The sequence below is a fragment of the Uloborus diversus genome, chromosome 1, assembly GCF_026930045.1.
Source record: "Uloborus diversus isolate 005 chromosome 1, Udiv.v.3.1, whole genome shotgun sequence".
In the NCBI taxonomy this organism is placed as follows: Eukaryota; Metazoa; Arthropoda; class Arachnida; order Araneae; family Uloboridae; genus Uloborus; species Uloborus diversus.
Window position 1 is genome coordinate 130,244,635 of NC_072731.1, and position 21,223 is coordinate 130,265,857.

General features: G+C 31.8%; 1 protein-coding gene across 1 annotated transcript in view; it reads left to right on the forward strand.

The window, feature by feature from the left end:
• LOC129235004 (sodium-dependent phosphate transporter 1-B-like) overlaps nt 1-21,223 on the forward strand; it is a 222,457-nt gene that overhangs the window by 193,611 nt on the left and 7,623 nt on the right. Inside the window, exons 9-12 of the mRNA XM_054868757.1 lie at nt 15,800-15,853; nt 19,293-19,396; nt 19,744-19,760; nt 20,725-20,847. Of these exons, the coding sequence (XP_054724732.1) occupies nt 15,800-15,853; nt 19,293-19,396; nt 19,744-19,760; nt 20,725-20,847 (298 nt within the window). The remainder of the gene's footprint in view (nt 1-15,799; nt 15,854-19,292; nt 19,397-19,743; nt 19,761-20,724; nt 20,848-21,223) is intronic.

Consider the following 21,223-nt stretch of genomic DNA (forward strand, 5'->3'; position numbering starts at 1 on the left):
CATACATTAAAATGAAAATACGTTATCATATTTTAGATTGATCATAAGCTAGAGTTAAAACAATGACAATACAATGAAAAATATCAAATGTTGTAAATTATCAACAACTATCCATAACACAATAATAATTTAGTTCTTGATAATTCAAACTTTTCTCATTACACTACTCAAAAATTGACATAAATAACACTCTTTTTTTCGGAAAATACGACGGAAATATAAATGAATAAATTAGTTTTACTAAAAGCATAACTTTTAGTAATGTTATGCTTTTATTTTGAAAAATAAAAAGTTTGACAATTTTCCTGAAAGCGAAAATGAATAAATAGATACATTTGAAAAGACATAACTTTGCAAAAGCTCATAGGAACGTGTTTCAGGGTTACAAGAACTTTTCATTTCAAAAAATGGACCTTGTAGATTTAAAAACTCTATATCAGCCGATTGTCTCTGCTCACATCTTTTCTCCAATAAAATAATATAAAAGAAAAAAGAGTTCCCGTGACTCCAAACCACGTATCAACGAGTTTTTGCAAATTTATACTTGGGGGGGGGGTACACTTTACTCCTTATTTTCCACTAAACTATAGCTGAAAGTGAATGAAAATGTCTCAGTATGAAAAGTAAATAATGGAAATAACAACACACTGAAAAGAAGAAATATATACCTCAAATGTAACTAAACAAATAAATTTTGCTTAAAAGCATAATTTTTAGTAATGTATCATGCAAAATAAAAAGTTTGAAAATTAGCCTTGAAGCAAAAACGAAAGTAATTAATAGATAAATATAAAATGACATAATAATTGCAAAAACCCGTTGGCACGTGTTTCGAGGTTACAAGGAACTCCTTTTTCCTTTCAAAAAAAAAAAAGATGATAGCGTGAGGATTTAAAAACTTCACCTCAGTCATAATATAAACAAGCTAACATCTTTTCTGAATTGGAGAAAGAGCTCCCTGTGACTTCAAAACGAATGTCAGCAAGTTTTTGCAAATTTATGCTTGAAAAAAAAAACTTGGTACTTTTAAGCCCTTATTTTCCACTAAACTATTTGTGAGCTCAAAGAATTTGAAGGTAATGCCTCAGTCTCGAAAATAAACAAGAGAATTTGTTCACACTGAAAAGAAAAAATGCCTGAAATAAAATTAAACAAATAAGTTTTGCTAAAAAGCATTACTTTTGAATATGCAAATACATAATGAAGCAGAGTTTGAAAATTTCCTAAAAAGTAAAAACTATTAAGCAAAATAAAAAAAACTAACTCTCAGACACGTGTTTCAGGCGTTAAACGAGCCCCTTCTTTCTTGCAAAATAGATGTAAGCCTATGAATTTAAAGACTCTGCCTCAGTCTATTGTCACCACAATTACAAGTTCTCATCTTTTTTGCAATGAAGAAAAAAAGGCTGTTTTCATCAAGAAGATGACGATCAATGAGAAGATAACAAGTGCAACTTTTCATAAAAATGCGGTGTGGAAAGTTTTTGAGTTAAAACATTCCCGCTAAAGTAAACTTCAGCAAAAATGCACTGTGCTGATTGGTCACAGGGAAATACGTGCCACGAGACCACAAAAAAAAAGAAAAGAAAAGAAGAAACAAAAAGTAGCTCAGACAAAACTAATAATGCAAAGAAAAAGAAAACATTGCAGGCGAACATTCATTCAAAAACAAAAAAAGGAGAAAAATACAACGATTTGGAGGGACAAGCTTCCGACAAAAGCGGACATCTTTTCATCTATAAGTTCATTTTTTGCATTGAAAAAGGCGTTCCTTGTAACGCCAAAATATGTGTCATCTGCAATTTGTGCTTTTTGACGTTGTAATTTCTTACTTTATTTGCATTGAATGATCTTCAGGAATTTTTCCATTGTCCGGAAAACTGTAAAGTGATTTAAAAAAAATGATTTAAATGAAAAGGAACCCTTGAAACTTGCGAAAAGAAAATGGTGTTCTTTGGTTTTTGCATGATGCACAGAGGGTAGGGGGGAACGGAACTAAACAAACTTTAGCTAAACTTCAAATCCAAAAGAAAGGGGGGAAACCACTTTTTTGGCTACGGGTCTTTAAATTCATGGGCTCACATCTATTTTGAAAGGAAAAAGGGTTCCTTGTAACCCCGAAACACATGCCCAAGAGTTTTAGTAGATTTATGCTTTTTCTTTTCCTTTGCTTAATTATTTTTACTTTTCAGAAAATTTTAAAACTGCTTCGTTATAATACAGGGTGGCGACAGATCAGGGAAAAGTCAGGGAACTTTATTAATCAGGGAAAAGTCAGGGAAATATCAGGGAATTTTGAAAAAATAACAAAAAATCAGGGAAAATTGATTTTTTGAAGAAAAAAATTTTTTTTTTTTGCTTTACAAAATTAAGTACTCTTAATTCCCTACGCATTTTCTGCCAATTATCTGTTCAAAAAAAAAAAAAAAGTAAAATTAATGAGGTGCGATTATACACTGCCGCATATTTGTGCATCTTTTTCCCTCAACGTCGAAGTATTGAATCTTACTTATTAACCACAGGATGAACTTCCTAAGATTGCTTTTGTGTCTGTTAGGTTGTTTATTTTACCTAGCTTGAAATTTCCTTTTACTCTTTCAATGCTACGTAAAATAAACAACCATACAGGCAAAGAGGAAGCCTTCATTAATACCTTAGCTCCTTTGCCTTTATTCCATTGTCTCGAAGTAATTAGCGTGCTGTAATCACGATTTCAAGAAGAAATCTTTGGTTTTTGAATTAATACTATAAAAGCTTAAAAGTAATTACTTCTTCGCATTTTAAATTTAATTGCTAAAATTTAACTTTCAATAAAAAAAACTTCGTTTTTTGCCGTTATATTATTTGTTGTCACCGCAGATTATAAAGGTTTTCTTTTCTTCAGACTTAGTGATTCTTTAATTTTATAACCAAGTTGTATTCTTCTTTTATATATATATTTAAATTAACTAATTGCTTCCCCCCCCCTTTTTTTCCCCCTTGCATTTCAAAGTTGTTTGTTACAAAAGCAATCTAAGATTTTTTCTCATTACATACTTAAATCATTTGAAATAGAGTTAACTTGTGTACTTTAGTAAATATCTTTATTTTTTTATTGCTAAAATGCTGTATTCATTCATTAAAACCTTTGTTCTTGATTAGAGAAAAGCTCCCTACGAATGGTTGTCAAATGTTTTTATCTGTTTTGCATAAATATGTCAATTAATTATATAAGAATAACTACATTACTTCTATTTTTTCACTATTACTTGTTATTCTTGCAACAGTTATTATACTGTTTGAAAACTTAGTTCAAAATAATTGCAATTACTTTTTAGTTCTATCATAAATACACATGTTTTTAAAAGTAATTTTAATAGTTTCTTAAAATTCTTATGCTAAGTCGTTTCTGAACGTAAAGTTTTTTTAAAAAAATTTTCTATAATCTTTCCATTGTATAAAAATTTAATATACTGTTTTGTAGGTTGTTCCTCCCCCCCGCCCCCCAAAAAATTGTCTTGTTTTTTTAACTATTTTATTTAAAAAAGTAGCATCTTTTTAAAATATATCTTTAGTTCAACAAACATAACTTAAAATTTTTAAAATACTGCATTTTATACAAACATACAATGGATTTCAAGTAAAGCAACTGAAAGAAAACCATTATCATTGGTAACGTAAATCAGGGAAATTTGGTGAACTTAATCAGAGAAATCAGGGAAATGTCAGGGAACTTTTTTTCACAGTTCCTGTCGCCACCCTGTAATATTTACATGTTGAAAAGTAATACTAATTAGCAAAACATATTTGTTCAAATGTTTAAGACTTTTTTTTCATTTCAGTGTGTTATAATTTCTAATATTTGACACATGTTTTGGAATTATAGGGCACTTTTTTTTTCAATGCCAAAAAAATGTGAGCAAAGACAATCATCTAAGGTAGAGTTTTTAAATCCGCAAGCGTACATCTTTTTTGAAAGGAAAAAGGTTCAATCCTTGTAACCCCGAAACACGTCCCTACGAGTTTTAGCCATGGGTGCAAGACCTTCCGTCTCTGGACGGATTTCCGTCTTGCACAAAATTTCCGAGACGGAGATCGAGACGGAAAGAAATTCGATGACTTTCAGTTTTTACTTTAGAAAAAAATTGAGTGTTTGAAAAATATGCTTTAATATTACTGGGCCGTTCCATAACCACAAATTTATATCGACATTTTCTCGATTTTCCGCCATGGGCTTGTTTTGTTTGCAACGTGCTTTGGAGGAGTGGCTTTTAGACTCGCGCCGTTTGACTTTTTCTAGGTATAGCTCTGTTATTTCCAACTCACTGCATTGCAGACTGCAGAGTTGCTCGTTATTTTACTGAATTTTCGAAATAATCGTCTCTAATTGAAAATTTAACCTTTATTCTTGCTATTTTCGATCATCCTTTCGTTTTTTTTTTTGTTTTTTTTTTCATTTGCGGGGTTTTTTTTTTGCAAACTTTACACGCATAAATGAAAATTATGTTCGCTCTTAAAATGTCTTACAGTTGAATCTGAATCACTGATTGAGAGTGATTGCTAACGAGATGAAATATTTACGCCACAGCAAAGGGCGTCCACATACCAGGTAAAACGGAAACTATCTGGGATTTTGAAGATTTTAATGAAAATGAGAATTTTAGAAAGAATCGGAGGGAAATCTCAAGCTGGTTTGAACCATCGATGAGCAACCGTTCCTGCATTTTTAACAAGACTTGGGAATCACTAAATTCTAATGTCATTCAATCTAACACTTGTTAGAATGGAAATATGGGGGGGGAGGGGAGAACAGGGTTCGTACGCCCTTGAAAAACCTTGAAAAGTGCTTGGAAAAAAAAAAGTTCATTTTCAAGTGCTTGAAAACCTTGAAAAAGTTTTAAAACCTTGAAAAAGTTTCTTAGTGCTTAAACTCTTTCAAAAATAATCGGATTGTGCTTAAAACTTTTAAAAAAGTATTTCACTAATGCAATTTTCTAAACATGCATTCGATTTGCAACGTCGCGAAAAATCGCTTCCGTGTTTGGGATTTCAATCCTTTTGCATCTTGTAAATATTTTGAAGTTTTTTACAATCGGAAGCTATTTTGACCTATGGTACCTCAGATTAGTTTATTTTTTGTTTAATTTCGATGTCTAAAAAAGGAATAATTTTGGAAACCATGACAACATTGAACTTACTCGGATTTCGCGGAAAATTTCTCTGGTTTTTGAAATTTCAATCTTTTTGCATCCTGCAAATATTTAAATATTTTGGCTAATCGAATGTTATTTTCGCATATGCTACCTCAGATTAGCATATTTTATGTCTAATTTTAGTATAAAATAAATGAATTTATGGGAAACATGCCAACATTGAACTTAATTTGCGAAAATTTGCTTCCCTTGTTTGAGGTTTCAACCCTTTTGCATCTTGTAAATATTTTTATATTTTTGTCAATTAGAAATTATTTTGACACGTGCTACATCAGTTTAGCTTGTTTTACATTATTTTTTAATACCTAAAGAATTAATTACTTTTGTTTTGTTTAATTACATACATACTTTTTTAATTTATCATTAGCTAATTCTTGGTTATTAGAGATTTTTTTTGAAAAAAATTTAAACAATTGAGCACCTAACATTTTAACTTAAAAGTTTGTATTTTAAAGATAAAGTTGAATTATACAATTTTATAAAGTTGAATTTATAAGTTTGTCATTTTCTTTATATCTGCTGAAATAATTAAGGTATGTAACAGGAGTGATTGTGTTTTGGTTATTCACTGGAAATCCGGTAGTGTTAGTTATGCTTTCACCTCCCTACTTCCAATTTTCCCCCTGTAACTTAAAATTACCCCAATGTTCAAAATTACTACTTTTGTTGGATTGTGGGCATTTCGAATAGCTTACCATAAGAGGTTGTAATCACCAAAGGGGTAGATAACTTAAGGAGGGTCCTTAATCTTCATTGTGGTCTAATAAATTGACCAGGACCAGCCTAGCTAGGCCCATTACCTGTTACTGGTTATCAACAGGCACTGGGCCTGGTATTTATCTGTACAATATTTTGACTTCATAAGTTATTTTAACATAAGAAATGAATTGTATGTATATCAAAAATAATTGTTGTACACATGTATATTTAAGGAATAGAGGTCTTAGTTTTAAAAATCATCTCCCCTCCTCTCCCCTCGATTAGCTCTTTAAAACTTACGGGTGATTTTTTATGAAATCACAATCAGACCTGAATAATTATCACTTCTCTAAATTTAAATTCTAATTTCAATAATAACCCATTTGTTCCCAAAATAAAACTACTTTTGTCATAATGTATGTCAACTTCTTATGAATCTTTTCAATTTGGAAATATGACTCTGTGAATCAGAACTTGTATATTTATTGACTATTACAAATTATTCAGTAAAAGCAGGCTCAAGTTTACATTCAGAGTATTTATCACTTCTTAAGCAACTTTTGCGAATTTTGGGGTTCGGAGACTGGACAGGGTACTTTCATAAAATGTTTTCTTTCTTACTTATTTTTAAATTTACTTGAGAACAGTTGAAATGCCTTATATTGCCTGAACAACTAATACATACGTACGAATTATTGATTAAAAATTTGAATACTTATAAATAATTATCGAATGTCTAATACTTTTGAACTTAATAGTGCTACCGGAAATTTCCTTCTGGGTGTTGTTTTTAATCCTAACCGCCCTTATATATGTGTATAAACCAGGGTTGGCAAGGTTTTGGACACTACGGTAAAAACCTCAGTAAAAACCCTGGTTTTTACCGTCCTGTCCAAAACCCTGGTGTCCAAAACTATATTTTTAGAGAAATTGTGTTTTATGAGAAAACATCAAAAACAGAATAAAATGTATCGAAGTAATGTTTTATATTGAACATTTATTCAATGTGAACGTTCAATTTATGTTGCAGCTGATTTTAATCTAGTTACATAGAAGTTGAATTCTTGATTCAAATTTCAATTTGTATGCATGAGTTTTTTTTTAATAATAGTAACCAAATTTCCTTATGTTTATGCATGTGTGCAAATGAAAGCAGAGTTGTGGAGGTTTTCACCAACCTGTTCAAAACTCATGTGTCCAAAACTGTCCAAAAGTGTCCAAAACTATTTTTGAGAAACTATATTTTGTGAGAAAATATCAAAAACAGAGCAAAATGTGTTAAATTATGCTTTTTTTGACTATTTAATACATTTATTCAAGGTGAATGTTCAAGAATATAAATATATACGTAACTTATTTATACAGCAGATTTTAATCTAGTTAGGTAGAAATTAAATTCTTCATTAAAAATTTCAGTTTGTATGCATGAGTTTTTTTTTTTTTTTTCGTTCTATAAATCAAATTTTTTGACATTTATGCATGTGTGTTCAGAAGAAAGTGTTCAAAATGTAGTGCAATAAATGTAATATATTAAAAATATGAACTAAATAAGAATAGACAGCTTAAAATATAAGTGTTCAGTTATCAATTTCTTGTTCTTTAATCTATGATTTAAAAAATAATTTTTGTTAAAACATCATGTAAAACTTAATTGCACCTAATATTTTTTGCACCTAAATATTGCACATTTAATAACATTCCTTTCAGTTTTAAATAGAACTGAAATTAGTTGTCCTGGTAGTGTTGTGAATTTCCTTTCATAACACTACCAACTGTTACATAAGGAAGTTTTTGCAATAGAGTTATTGACAATTTTTTTTCAAGTCAAATATTTTTTTAATGATCATTTTGGAGAAAAATGTTATCAAATACTCATTAATTAAACCTCACTAATATCTCTATTTATGCATTACAAATATTGTAGTAAATATGAAGTGATTAGATTTCACCCCTTTAGCTTCAGCATAGTTTTGGGCAGTTTAAGACAGTTTCGGACACTTTTGAACAGTTTTAGACAGTTTTGGACGGTAAAAACCACCTGTCCTGTCCAAAACCAGTTTCGGACAGTCCAAAACCCAACCGTGGTATAAACCACTATCAATATAAGAATTAAATGTTGAAACCTGGGGTGGGGGAGAGGGGGGGTTGACTTCAAAACCTCCTCTCTGACAATTCCATTGAGTTTAGGTATTTTGGTTTCTTCCGTTAAAAGTTAAAATCGTTCATGAAAGTTTTTTTTTTATTATTTATTTATTTCTTATTATTTTTTATAAATATTAACTTGCATAATCTATAAAATATGCTTCTTTGAATGTGAAGATTGCAAAGTTAAACCTCATTGAACCTGCTCCTCTTTGTGATCGAGCTTTTCAGACATTTGCAGAAAAAACTTTTGACGCTGATCTTTTTTTTTTTATCAAAGAGTCTCTTGTTGTAGAATTGGCAATTTTGTTTTCCTTAACTTTTTTATACTATTACCTATTATTTATACGTTTGCATTAAATAAAATCTGCATACGATATTTTTAGTACAAATTTATGATATTGCCTTGAAAAAAAATTTTTTTGCCTTGAAAAGTACTTGAAAAGTGCTTGAATTTTTTTTTCCCTAAAGGGTATGAACCCTGGAGAAAGAGTGAGAAAGGAAATAAGAAAAATAACGGCAGCACGAGTTTGCGAAAAAACGCTGTTGCAAAGATAGTAAGTCTGCAAATTAACCCAAGATACTGAGGTCTTAAAACTTTAATATCTCGGACAAGCTAGGAGGGGGGCTACTCCCCCGGAAGTTTCTCCATGCTGAAGTATTGAAATGCTATTTTGGCTATTTTTGAGTGAGTTAAGAGTTAGGGAATTCAGGGGTTTTTCTCGAAACACATTTTTGAGATTGTAGTCTTAAAACTTTAGGTTGTCTTTGGCGATATGGGGAGGGGAGTTGCTCTTTCAATAGAAAAGTTAATCTTAAGCACAAACTTACACTGCCTTTAGTAAACACAATGAGCAGGAGGGAGAGGAGTATTCCGTCGCCCAGCCCGAAATATTTCTGTTTCGGAATTTTTAATAGCTTTGTTTTGGGCTATCTTTGGATGACTTAAGGGGGAAGGGTGTAGGAAGCTTCTTTCAAAAAGTTTCCGAAATTAAAGTATTAAAACTTTTAGGTGGTCATAAGTCATGTTTATAGGTAAGGGGAGTACTATTACTAGAAAAAAAATTAGAAACTGATGGCGGAGAGTTCTCTTCCGAAAATTTTTTGATGCTGAAATATTTAAAACGCTACTTTAGGTTATATTTGAGTGCCGTAAGAGGGATGTGATACAGGGACCCTGCCTGGGGTAACGATTCAGTTCCCCTATTTCTTTTTTTTAAATTAATGAATATTGGAAAGTGTATCTCGTTTAAAAAATATATCCAATTCACTAAAGCGGTTTTTATTGCTAATTTCACCACCTGCTGTTTTATAAGAATTCTTTTTCAAGTGAAAACTGTTAGGGGAGGTGCCAGTTCATTATCATTAGTCGTCCACACCCCTTCCCCCACCTTTCTTTCTTTTCTGGTTTGTTGCCGCTACCTTGGGTAGACTTTCCGATCAGAACTGATTTATGATGCAAAAGTGACAATCTTATGTCCCAAGCGATTTTATTGCTGCAATAAAAATGTTTGCGATCAGCAAAAAACTAATGGCAGGGAGCTGCGAACGCTTTTACCCCTAACATTATCCAACATCTTCTAAAATTGCGTTTTTTGAACTTCAATTTCGAAAAGGAGGGTTCCTGAACTCCATCCCTTCGATAATGCATTCAAAAAGCGTATAAACGTTATGAAAGATGGACTACAATTTCGTTTTGAAAGCTTATATTTCGGGGAGAGCCCTGAGCCCCCCTCCCCCTTTTCTCTAATATTTTTGAAGGTCGCCCATTATTGTGATTTTGGGACTATCAGTTTGAAACAATTGATGTAAGAGTCCCTGAACCCCTCCTTTCCTTTAACTTTACCAGAATGGCCTACCATTGCGTTTTTTGGACTTCAATATAAAAAAATTTTCTGGGGGAGAACCCCCAAACCCCCCCTTATTGGCGGTTTTTAGGTTTCTGGAATTACGATAACAAAACGTTTAAATATTACAATTTCAAGGCTTAAAATTCAAATCAATGCACAGATTCCAAAACTGGCATGGGTAAAAACTACAACATTTTTACATAAATTTTTTTTAAAGCACGCATGAGGAGGGGCGGGGGGTTGAAAATATTTTCCGTCTTGAACACATCTCCAAACTTGCACCCATGGTTTTAGCATATTTGTCATTTTATATTTATTTGCTCATTCATTTTCTGTTTTACTTTCTGGAAAAATGTCAAACTTTTTATTTTTATGATATTTTCATTACTAAAAGTTATGCTTTTTAGTAAAACTTTTTTGTTCATTTATATTTGTGCCATATTTTCCTTTTGTGTCATTAATATTAATTTTTTATTACTGTAGTGAGTAAATTTTAAATTATCATGAAATAAATTCTTGTTGTGTTATTGATTTTTTTTAAAATCATTTTACGACGTTTGATATTTTTCATATCTGTGTCCATGTTTTAATTCTAGATTACGAACAATCTAAAATGTAATTGTTTTCATTTTAATGATTTGTTTCAAAAATTTCTAATAATAAAAGTAAGTGAAAAGGCAAAAAAAGGAAAAAATTTGCATTTATTTTTATTTTCCATTTTATTACTTTTCAATTTCAGTAATCCTCCCCCCCCCCCTGCTGAAAACAACAAAATTTGGATTGAAAGCTTTATTTCAGCTGTTACATTTCTTTCCGGTTCTTCAAATGATCTTAACAACTGTATTAAATGTCATAATTTTTTATTTCTATGACAATAATACTAGAGAGTGCCAAAACAGACTTTCTGAATAACTTGAAATAAAACTTCATTTATGCACGATCCTGCACCATTTTTTTTCTAAGCGTAATATAAAGGTATGCTAAAAAAAAAAAAAAAAACAAATTGGTGCCAAATTCAGTTTACTGATGGAATCGATTTGTTCTAGAATTCTACGAAAAATAATTTTTTTAATTGATAGCTGATTTATGGTAAATATATTTTGAGAAGCTTTTCACATGTACATATTCTACAACGCAAAGGATGCACCGAAAATTGCAGCAGATTTCAATCCTTTTGCATTTTTAAAATATTTCAGTTATTTTGAAAGTTGCAAGTTATTTTAAACATATGCTGCCTTATTAAATTTTTGTAGTTACTTCTTTGGTGTACATTGGAAGTAAACTAAACTTTAAGCGAATGCACTCTTAATTGTTTGATTTTTCACTTGCAATATTTTAAATTTTTCTTGCTACTATCAATTAGCTTATGTCTCAAAAAAAAATCCTTATTTCATTTTAAGCTTAATATTCATGGCATTTAAAAACATATTACAATAATTGTGTCATGAAATATGTCGTTGGTAAATCACCTACTATACACCTCTAGTAGAATCTCTTTTTTTTTCTTTGAAAGTTGGCGAGTACATACCTGCCAACTCTACTGGATTTTCCGGGAGACTCCGGGATTTTTGACATTTCTCCCGGTCTCCCGATTTTTATTGAAAATCTCCCGGTTTTTATTAATCTCTAAAAAAAATCCTTCCATTTAGGGATTTTCTTGAAAATGAAAACACCAAACCCCATTAAAATAAATTTTTACATCATTTTAGCGCTTTTACTCCATGGTTTGAAAGTTTCCCACTCAATTTCAAACTTTAGCACATTGGAATCTGGCAACATCAGTTCTTGTTTACATTTGCGATCTCGCTTCGCGCACTCATCGCTAAGCCTATGTTGCTTAATTACAACATTTCTTCCTGTACACAAAACGACCGCTATTATCGGGCACTTTGCGGCCGAAAAAAGTAGATTAAATCTTGTTGAAGACCTGAAAAAAACCTGTCTATGATTGAATTTTTACAGATAATTGAAATTCTTTTTTTCCCTAAATAACTTTTCATTGAAAAAGTATTACTTTAACTTTTATTCTTCCATTTAATAATTTCATTAATTAAACTCTGTATATGACTCAAGGAACTTGCATATGACTGTACTTTAAGAGATGGTATAACTTTAATATACCCCCCCCCCAAAAAAAAAAAAAAAAAAAATTACGCGCAAAATCTGGCACTCCCTACGGACTTTTTAGGGTTGCTGTTTCTTATTTTTGTGTTGCCCATTTAGGTTTTTTCAGCTTTTAGGTTTTTGCTGTTGCCAAATTTAGTATTTTCTTGTATTTTGTACCATAAGTGAGAAAAAAAGTGGCCAAATTTCCGATTTGGGGGGAGTATATCAAAGTAGTTCCTAAGAGATAATAAAAAAATCCCCATTTTCCCCTCAATAACATGGAAAAAAGCGATATTGCGCTACATTGAAAAAATCTACTGGATTTTTTTCTTTGGATGTTGGCAGGTATGCGAGTATGATAAAGACAATCTGTTCTGAATAGAATGGACTTATATTTTCCTTCAAGACAAAAAGCGAACTTTGTTTTAAGTTTCATACCTTTTGGAAGGACATTTTGTTCTGTGGGAAGAACCTTTTAAAGCAACTTTACATCAAGAAAAGGGGCTCATCATGTTTCTTTTTTAAAGAAGTATTCTACACATGATTGAAATGCCTTAATTCATGCTTTTAGCTTGCACTCCATAAAAATCATTTAACCTTTAGAGCCATTCAGAAGATTTTTTCTTTTTTATCATGCCTGCATAGCTAGATGATATAGACGCAAACGTGCACACCTTATGCAGATACATTTCTTTTGTACTTTTAACTTCAGGCAACATAACCATTCATTCTAGAGACGTACTGAGTACTTGGTAACTACTTGGTACTCGGCTAAATTTTGATCAGATACTCGACCAATACCAAGTAGTTGTAAAAAATTAAATATTATTCAAGACAGATATTACAATCAATAAAAAAGCGCAAACATGTAATATACTGCAATCATTAACAACAGGGCTCTCCAACCTACGGCCCGCGGGCCGCATTCGGCCTGCGAACTGATTTTGTCTGACCCGCGGGAAGCTTACAACCTTTTTTTCTTTTTTTTTGGAACAGAGACAGCCTCGTTGTAAATATAATTGAGGTATTATTTTTAATTAAAAATAATGATTTAAAATCTTTTTACCGTTAATTTAAATCATTTTTTAATCCTTTTTACCTTTAACTACAAGTGCAGAATTGATCTTTCTTTTTGCTCTTTCCGAGAACAATCTTTTCTCCGGGCCACATCCTCCCGTTAGTCCCCTGGTATTTCTTGGCCCCAGGGAAAACATGTGCTCACTCCTGTCCTCACCTGTGTTTAATTAGTGGTTTGCTGCCTGAAAGGGAGACCGACACCAGATTTAAATATTTGTTGCCAAACTTGAATGCTACATTCTGAATTTTGCAAAAAAACTTGATAACAGAAATCGAAAGTCTCTTACAAATAGTGTTTTAAACAGAACATCAACCATTGTAGATTAATCTCTTCATATTTCATTTTCATAATTTTGTTCCTTTATGCACATGTTACTTTTTTAGCTAAAATTTAGCTAAGAAATATGGGAAAGGGGATTTCCAACCCCTTAAGAATTCTATCTAGAAGAGAGGATGATTTTTTTTTTTTTGCTAATACCACAAAACGGTTTGGCTCTTTTTTCTAAATATTATCTACTTTCATTTTACAGTTCTCTACCAGAAAAAGACTTTAAAAACTTAAAAAATCGTGCTAGAGCGATGTTTTCTCTTTTTGTATCCACTTACAAGTGTCAACATACGTTTTCAAAATTGAAGTATATTAAATCTAAGTACAGATCTTCTTTATCAGATGAACATTTAAAATATTAATGATTGGAAGTACAAAGTTTGTCCCTGAATGGAATGAAATTTTAAGTGGTAAACAAATGCAATCTTCTCATTAATCTTTCTTCTCTTTAAAATATTTTTAAAGCTTTACGCGCGTTGTGTTCTCATTTATTTCCAAGTTTTTAATCAACATTAATTCAATGAAATAAATTTGTAGTACATTGCAATAGTTTTGTCTTGTATCAATAATTCATTAGCCTTTAAAAAAAACGAAAAAAACTTCATTTTATTTTGTGACAAAGAATACCTTTTATTTCCGTTTCTGAACTATTTTAAATTTTACAATATTCCCTATCATTATATTAAGAGATTTACGGGAACTATATTTGCGATGCATGGTGGGGAGGGAGGGGGGACTGGCTCAAAAATCTGAGCGAAAATATTGTTGAACTGGCCTGCCTCACCTCCAAAAATTTGCAATGTGGCCCGCGAGCGAAAAAGGTTAGAGACCCGTGATTTACAATTCAAATTTAAATTTTGGGAATAATGAAGTTTGTTATGCTTCAATAGAGTCATTGTAAAATTTATTTTAAGGTCTCCAAAGTTAATAAAACTTATTTATTTAAAAATGGGGCAAAAAAGTAATTATTGAAAATTTGAAATTTTTATATTAAATATATTTTTGCAACAAACAAAAATTATAAGAAATACAAAAATACCTTTGCTTAAAAAATAAAAGCAAATAAAACAACATGAAAAGCACAAATGTGCAGAAACACTGCTGACACTTGTTTTGGTGTTACAAGGAATGCCTTTTTCAATGCACAAAATGTGAGCTTATGGATTTAAAGACATCCAACAAAAGTCAAAAATTTTTTTGGCTGGTGTTACATTAATTAGCTCACATTTTATGCACTGAAAATGACGTTCCTTGTAGTGCAGAATTTGGTGTCTGTAGTGTTCCTGCACATTTGCTTTTAATGCTGTTTTATTAGCTTTTAAAAATTATTTATGTTTGGTGGACTAGAACTATAATAGATAGATTGATATAATATAATTTGTTTTAATTCTGTCATACCTTTTATTCACTTGTTAATTTAACTTTTTTTGTAAAATTTTTTGGCACTAACAAAATTTTTAAAATTATGTGTGGTTAAATTTCAGCTGGAATTTTGTTTTAAAAACTATTATAATGACATGGAGGTCTATATTACTATTCCAATGAGTTCCAAATTCATCACATGTGTTGATGGTTCTTAAAACATAATTGGTACTCGGTAACTCGGTACTCAGCCGAGTAGTGAAAGGTCGAATACTCAGTACTTGGCTACTCGACCATAGTGCTACTCGGTACATCTCTAATTCTTTCAGATAATTGCTTATTTCAAAAGCAGTCTTTCCATAATATTTCAGGCAATCTCTAACACATTGTAAGTTTTATTCAAAACTAAGCTAATTTCATTTTAAATCTTTGAAATAGCATCATTTTAATTACTGTTAATCATTCTGTTCTTCGTGCAAATAGTTTGATAAATTTCAAAAGACAGCATAGAGGCTATTTTATACCTACAGCATTGAATGGTTAATTTTTATTCAAGGCTGAGGACTAGTTGAAGCTAACATGAAACTAATTTTAATTAGACTTCATGTGTATCATCCCTTTTTAGGAAAAAAAATACATAATTAGGATCTAATTGGCGCAAAAACAAACTAAGCTGCAGTTTAAGTTAGTTGTTTTAATAGTCCATTTAGTTCTACAATGTTCTAAGCTGCCATTACTGTGTTTTTACTACATTGTAGCTTTTCACCTTTTATTTCATTAAACTTAATAATGTATTATTGATATTGACTCAAAATGTGGCCATTTTTGCTAATACACTGATGGGCTGCTCTTGTTTTTCTTTTTATTCACCTAGTCTTCACCTTCTTTTCCTGGTTTTGATCCTTAAAAGATCTTCTCTTTACATCATCAATAGAATAAATTTTTCGTAATTAACAAATATTTTTTGCTTCATGAAATTTATTATATAAGGCCTTAAAAACTGATTTATTTCCAAATTTAATAATTTTTCATTTTGCTTATAGTACCGTCCAAGTTTTCATATCCTGAAGCTGAAAATCCTGGTTTTGAAGAAAATGGTAAGCTGTTAATTTTAGTTTAAAGATCACGAATATGAGGTCAATTCAGAAACAGATTGAGTTCACAGTTTGACCCCTTCATGAAATTTTTTATCTCAAAAGCTGCCCTTTTGCAAAATTTCATATAAGAGCAGCCCTTTAATGAAAATTTTGTTTGTAAAAGCAGCTTTTTTATAATTTTTATGTTGAAAAAATTACTCAAAAGCAAAATTTTATTTTAAAAAACTCCAATTTCCAAGTCGTTATATTTTGTTTTGAAAGCATCATTTCCCACTAAAGCCTTTGGAAAATGATGCAATTTTCTGGGATCAAGTATTTTTACTGGATTTTAAGTAGTATAAAATTTTAAATGGGATACATAAACTCACTAATATAGAAAAATGCAATTCTGTGCAATTTTATGGCTCTTAATTTAAATTAAGAATGTTTTGAAACTCTTTTATACTTTAAAATTGCCCCTTGTGACTTTCTAGGTCTCATAAGTACTTCAAAGCCAAATTTGGCAACCATAGCAAATTTTTTTTTTTTTCTTTTTTACAAAAGATACAGCTCCAAAGTATCCATCATAACTTTAGTGCAATAAGACGTAGTCATATTTATGTCAGACCTGAAGGATGTTTCCTTTCCCCATTATTATGGAAGTCTAAAAAAATGATGATGAGGACGCTCAATTTTATGAACTCCTTAGGACCACTAAGAAATTCATAAAAAATGAGTCAAAAACTATGTACTATGTATTGTACGTAAATGTCCATGGCCTGTTCTATCAGTAGGGGAGAGGAGGGAGGAATGAGACAGTGGGAGGAGTGGGACAGCTAAAATTATGGCAAAATAAATCACTTTATTTTATTGTCAGTTTGACCACTAGAGGGCCCGTTTATAGCTTGTTTTTGTTTCATACTTGCAGTTTATCCAGCAGGAAGTTTCCGTTAATAGATGGAAAAAGTTAAATTTATCACACCCAAACTAAGTTTCTAATCTATTTTTAGTTTTATTTCTTTATTTTTGTATTTTGTAAAACTAACATAATATATTATCATTGTAATTTTAAGTATATAATGTATGCTTATCTGCAATATAATTAAGTCTAAAACCAGCATGGTTTATGTGACAAGTTATTTTTTAGAAGCAATGTGTAGAGGGAGGAATGGGACATGCCCCATAAATATGTCCCTTCTGTAAAGGGGCTGTTCAAATATTACGTAAGCATGTTTTTATCAATTTTTGACCTCTCCTCCCCCTTGTCAGCAGAAATAAGCAAATCGCAAACCCCCCTTAATAATAACATACGGCACTGGGCCATATAGTTCACCAAACCAACAGTTCAAAAGATAATCCAATTTTGTTAACACTGGACAACCATGATAGCCATGTTACAGTTGAAATAATCAACAAGGCAAGAGACAATGGTGTTTTTTGTTAACGTTTCCGCCTCATTGCAGTCATAGGCTTCAACCACTAGATATATCGGCATATTCCTCATTTAAGAGCCGGTATAATGCAGCTTGCAATGATTGGTTGATAAACAATCCGGGAAAAACTATTAACCTCTACCACACAGCAAAGCTTGTTGGGATTTCCTACCAGGCATCATTCACACCAAAAAATATTACTTCCGGGTTTAAAAAAACCTGGAATATATCCATTTAACAACAAGCCGTTTGGAGATGAAGAGTTTTTGACATCGTATGTTACAGACCATCCCGTGCCGGTAAATAATGAAAAAACAGTAGTTGCCTTCCTTCACCATCTAACCCACCTGACACTCCCGTTAATATCGTTGTTAGCATGCCATCCTCATCTCATATTTTGTTGCTTAGTCCTGCAGACATACGGCCATTTCCCAAAGCAGAACCCAGGAATCCCCTGAAGAAAAATAAAGGAAAGAAGAAAGGACAAACAAAGATATTGACAAATATCCCAGAGAAGATAGAAATTGAAGAAGCAGAAGCTGCCAGACTAGAAAAAAAAAGCATCAACTAAAACCTGTATGCAAAAAAACAAAAAAAACTAAAAGTTAAAAAAACATTTGAGTTTAAAGATGAATCCAGTGATAGTGAAGGGTCAATTTCTTTACACGACACTTCAGATGAAGAAATATTTTATCCTCAAGCATGATGACGTGGAAATAGCACAAGAGATTGACTGGATGGAAGACAAACCTAACATAGGAGAAAATGAATTTGTGCTTGTCAAATTCTTTACCAAACGTTCAATTGTTTACTATGTTGCAAGGGTGGAGAGCATTTATGGTACTGAAAGCTACACTGCAAAACTTTATGAGAAAGGACCTGAAAGGAAATTTTAATTTTCCTCAACAAGATGAATGTAGCATTATAGATAAAGCAGATATTATCATGAAATTACCGCCACCACAATTGGTTGGTGAGACTAGTAGAGCACAATCTTGTTTTTCTTTCAATGTGGACCTTTCTAATTATGACATTCACTAATTTTTCTGTAATTTTCAAATGTGTCCCACTCCTCCCACCCAGCAGGGAGGAATGGGACAAAATTCTTGAAATTTGTAATTAGTCAAGTGTGAAAATAACAAAATATTTAAACATTGTGTATATTTTCAAAATGTAGTTATAGTATGCAAGTTTATTGTGTGAGCTTTTGCATTTATGTATAAGTAGAGGATTATGAATAAGAATCATTTATGTGAAAAGTGTCCCAATCCTCCCTCCTCTCCCCTACTAATGGATTTTTTATAGTTTTTTATTTTGTAAAAAGAAAAAGGAAACATTTAAACACATCCAGAAATTCAGATTGTAAGATCGAGATCTCCTGACCACTTTTAAACTGATTTATTTCTTTATGAAATAAAAGAAAAGGCAGAGGAAGATGAGTTACAATTTAATTGAAAGGTACCGTATTTTTCTCTGAGATTTCCTGTTCTGGTGCTGAAGTTCTTATTAAAGAGTTACTTTGACCTTTTGTCAAGCTCGTCAAAAAGAGATTTTGGACATTTCCAATTCATAAAAAGGAATGTTAGAAGAGTTATTATCTTCATAGAGAATTTTTCAGGATTAGCAAATAGTTGATGAAATTTTGAGGAATTGAAAAATTGAGTGTCAACTGTGTTATAATCATTCAGGGTAACTTTGCAGTGCTTCAAACACTTAAAAATATTTGAATTAAAAATAAAAATAATCACTTAGTTAGAAAGCTATATATTGTAAGGAATTGATGCCTAGGAAAGTTTCAATGTTTATAACAACAAAAATTTTCAAATTGTGTCGAACCTAATGTCCCAATGCATTTGAAAATCACCCATATATAGTTAAATTCATGCTTGTTCTGCATTGGAAAGTTCAAAGAAATCAGGACTCCCAGATGGTGTGATGCATGTGAATCATCAAATCTGGACCTAAGTTGCAAATGAATTGGTTGATTTAAAGCTTTTACACCTTGTTTCAGTGTACGCTTCTTTTAGGTCATGACATAGCCATGGAAGACGTGAAGAGCAACCACACATCTGAGCCCTCAGTCATCATAGAGTCCCTGCCCCCCATAGAAGAGGATCTAAGCAAAAAGATGGTGAGCACTTCATTTATACTTCCCTTTCACTCTAGCATTTCTTAAAAATGAAATTTATAGCAGATTTTAAGTTCTCAAGTTAAACCTGATCGTCAATGTTTTTTTTTTAAAAATGATTACTTATTTCTCATTTTTATCAATTGTCATTTTTAGACAATTCTTTATATCACTTGAACATAATGACAAATATTGATCAAGGATTTCCAAGAAAACCAGCAAATATGAAAGTCCAAATTTGTTGGGGATGTTCTTCTAAAAGTGTAAAAATTATTGAAATACCTGGAAATTTAATTTATATTTTTGAAAATTAATTGCAATTTAATCATGGTTCTGTGTCTCTCCTAAAGCCACATGATCTATTCTGGTAGTAATTCAGAAAAACGTTCTTTACCCCTCTGAGGAGCCAAATTGTTCCCTTTAGAGCACTAGTGTCTAACCTATGGCCCAGGGGGCTGATCTGTTGTTTTGATCAATGTTACAAATCAAAGAACTCGATTAGTGGCAATGTCACAAATCTGGTGCCAAATATGCAAAAATTGGTTTCTGATCAGCATGCATTTAATATAATAAGTATCAAGTAACGATAACAGCAATTATTTGTTTGTATACATGAATATATATTCCTCCCCCCCCCTATTTCCCATGTTATTTAAAAAGATTGAAATATTTTGATATTTTATGTGTGTTTTGGCCTGCATGATTGATTTTAATTTGAGGTGCAGCCCTTGGGCAGAAAAAGTTTGGGCATCACTGCTTTAGAGTAATAGCCTTAGTTTTAGAACCATTGCTTTTTTGAATGATACAGATTATAAAGTTTTAAAAATAGAGCTTTTTTGTTTTAATGCTGAATCTGTTTTGCTTTTATTAAAATCCTAGTAGTTATGCAGAAAAAATGCAAGGTTTTAATTTGTCTTAAAGCCTGAGTCTCATTAAATCTGCATTTACTATAAAGCAGTGGCTGTTTTAAAATGTTGCAATTGCAAGGGCACGCCATGACATACCCCCGAAAGGAGCCCAAAACTGCACATGAAAAATTGTTCACATTTGACAAAGAAGACAGAAAGGCATTGGGAGGTGTCTCAAAATGAATCCATTTCTGCTATGAGGGTTTTTTTTCTCTAGCACAGCCCTAACTAGCCTTCAGCAGAGTGGGGCCCCCTTTTAAACGTTAGTGAGCAGTATCTACTTCTGACCCTTTTTTATGGTTAGTTGACTTTATGATATTGAGCGTGCTTCTACGTTACAATGAAAGCTGCGTTACAAAGATGTGAGTTTCTTAAGTTTTTCACATGTAACAAATTTATTACCTTGATTTTCTTTCCTTCTAGGAAAAAAAGGAAATCCTCTGATCTTCCTCCCCAGGACACCCCAGAAACAGCAAAGCTCTTCTCTTCCCTACAGGTTCTAACAGCTATCTTCGCTTCCTTTGCCCACGGTGCCAATGACGTTAGGTAAACACACTCTAAGTTCCTCCAACTCGCAATTTATCTGGAAATAAATTAGTTTTTAATAACTCATTCAAACAATTTCAGTTTTTTTTTCTTTTTGAAATCATTACTAAAATATGTGAGCTCACAAATCAGAAAGGTAAGGGCCTCAAATGTAATATTCGGTCACAAAAGGTGTGGGGATCTGGGGCACCCGGCCCAGTAATTTCCAAATGGAAGTTTCCATAATGCAGTTTTAGGCTGCTTTTTTTGCCGTGTTAACCCCCCCTTCCCCCACACACACATATAAACCTTATGTTTTTCACTTGAACTCATTTAAGAGTGTAAATAACTAGCTGACCTCATATGAGATTAGAAATGTATACTGTTTGCTTCCTTC